This window comes from Budorcas taxicolor, chromosome 10 (genome assembly GCF_023091745.1).
Source record: "Budorcas taxicolor isolate Tak-1 chromosome 10, Takin1.1, whole genome shotgun sequence".
Taxonomy (NCBI): domain Eukaryota; kingdom Metazoa; phylum Chordata; class Mammalia; order Artiodactyla; family Bovidae; genus Budorcas; species Budorcas taxicolor.
The window spans coordinates 25,139,838-25,141,354 of NC_068919.1; the positions used below are offsets into that span (position 1 = coordinate 25,139,838).

The window sequence follows — 1,517 nt, forward strand, 5'->3', positions numbered from 1 at the left end:
ATGAGGGAGAAACAAAGGGAGGGAAGAGAAGATGCAAAATGATAGGCAGTAAAAGATGGGAGAGAAAAGAGTTGAGAAAGGTCAGGAAAATGAATGCTGTCTTTGCCCCAGAACATGTTTGATCTCGGTCTGCACCACCATAGCACTGTACCAAGGTGGTACACCTACAACCAGGGGTCAGGAAAAGAAACTTTGTCCATATGGTTTTTCAAATACAGTCACAGGTAGAGTCACTTTAATTTGCATCTACAGCAGAGAAGTGCTTCTTGGGAAGCCCAGGAGGTTTATGTGAGTGCCCTAGAAGCTCATGGTGGCTAGCTGGGAAGGACATGGGTAAGGATGCATTAAACCCTTGTACTTCACACCTAAAGGCCTCCAGACCAGGGAACAGACTAATGACCAAGATCATAAAAGAGAATGTTGTATCTTTTTCCAGGACAAGGGATAGACTCCAAGAGACAGAACCTATAGAGATCAGACAACATCACCCTCTTCTGCCACGTCTAATCCCAGGAACAAAGTACAAGTTGGTTGAACCCTAGGGAAAGAAGATTTATATTTTTGTATTCCTCAGAATAGTCCAGCTTCTCTTGCAGAATACTTAAGGAAGAGAACAGTAAGGAAAAGGAGTGAAAGGAAGACAAAAGTGAGAAGGTGAAGAAAAGAAAAGTGACTTCATGATTTAGATGTTATCTGGACTTTCATGTCACTACAGGACATAAGAATGTACTTTTCAAGAATAAAAGTTACATAATTACAGTGAGGAATCACTTGGCCTGATTTGGATAACTTGCAGAATGTCAAATCAAAAGGACGGGGGCTTTTGTGGCATTTGCCTCCCTTGAGATCACAGGCAACAGCAGGACTCTTACAAACAGCTTTGACTGTATCTGGTTCCTCATGGATAAATATGTACTGGGGTATGCAAGGGTGGTCTTTTGACTTCAAATTCGGTGCCATCAGGGCATTGCATTCCCTATCCATCACATCAGATCTAAGATAGTGTTTGTTGCTCTGTAAAAGAACCTCAGCTCTGAGCATCCTGTCTCCTCCAACTTCATCTTCATTGATGATGGTGTCTTCTGGTTGCACCACTTCCTTGTTGCTAACCAGCAAGGTTTCTATGCTTTGGCTGTCTAGTCCCTCCTTGGTAGCCTCAGCTTTGTCCTGTGAGTCACTGGACAGAAACTCATCCAGTAGCTGATCACTTTCCTCCAGGACAGCTGCGGCCATCTGGAGTCCCAAGCCGAGGCCCACCCCTAGGCCCAGCAGCAGCAGCAACATCATGAAAAAGATCTGCACCAGAGTCAGCTTCATTTTGCCTGGTGGGAAGAAGGGAAACAGAGGACTGACTTTGAGATGAAACTTGGCTCCATTAGAGATCCTAAACTCCCCGAAACCCCGAGAGCATAGTCTTTGGGGTCTTCTCCTCCCCCTTCTCCACATTACCCATCCCTCACCCAAGGCTGAGACCCTTTCTCACTCTTTTCCCATTCTCCTGCCCTCTCATTCATTCC

The 1,517-nt window shown here is 45.2% G+C and overlaps 1 protein-coding gene across 1 annotated transcript; it reads right to left on the reverse strand.

Moving 5' to 3' along the window:
- Nucleotides 1–675: 675 nt before the first annotated feature.
- Nucleotides 676–1,317, reverse strand: RNASE10 (ribonuclease A family member 10 (inactive)). The gene has a single exon (XM_052647293.1). It carries the CDS (start codon nucleotides 1,315–1,317, stop codon nucleotides 676–678), a length of 642 nt encoding a protein of 213 aa, XP_052503253.1.
- Nucleotides 1,318–1,517: the final 200 nt, after the last annotated feature.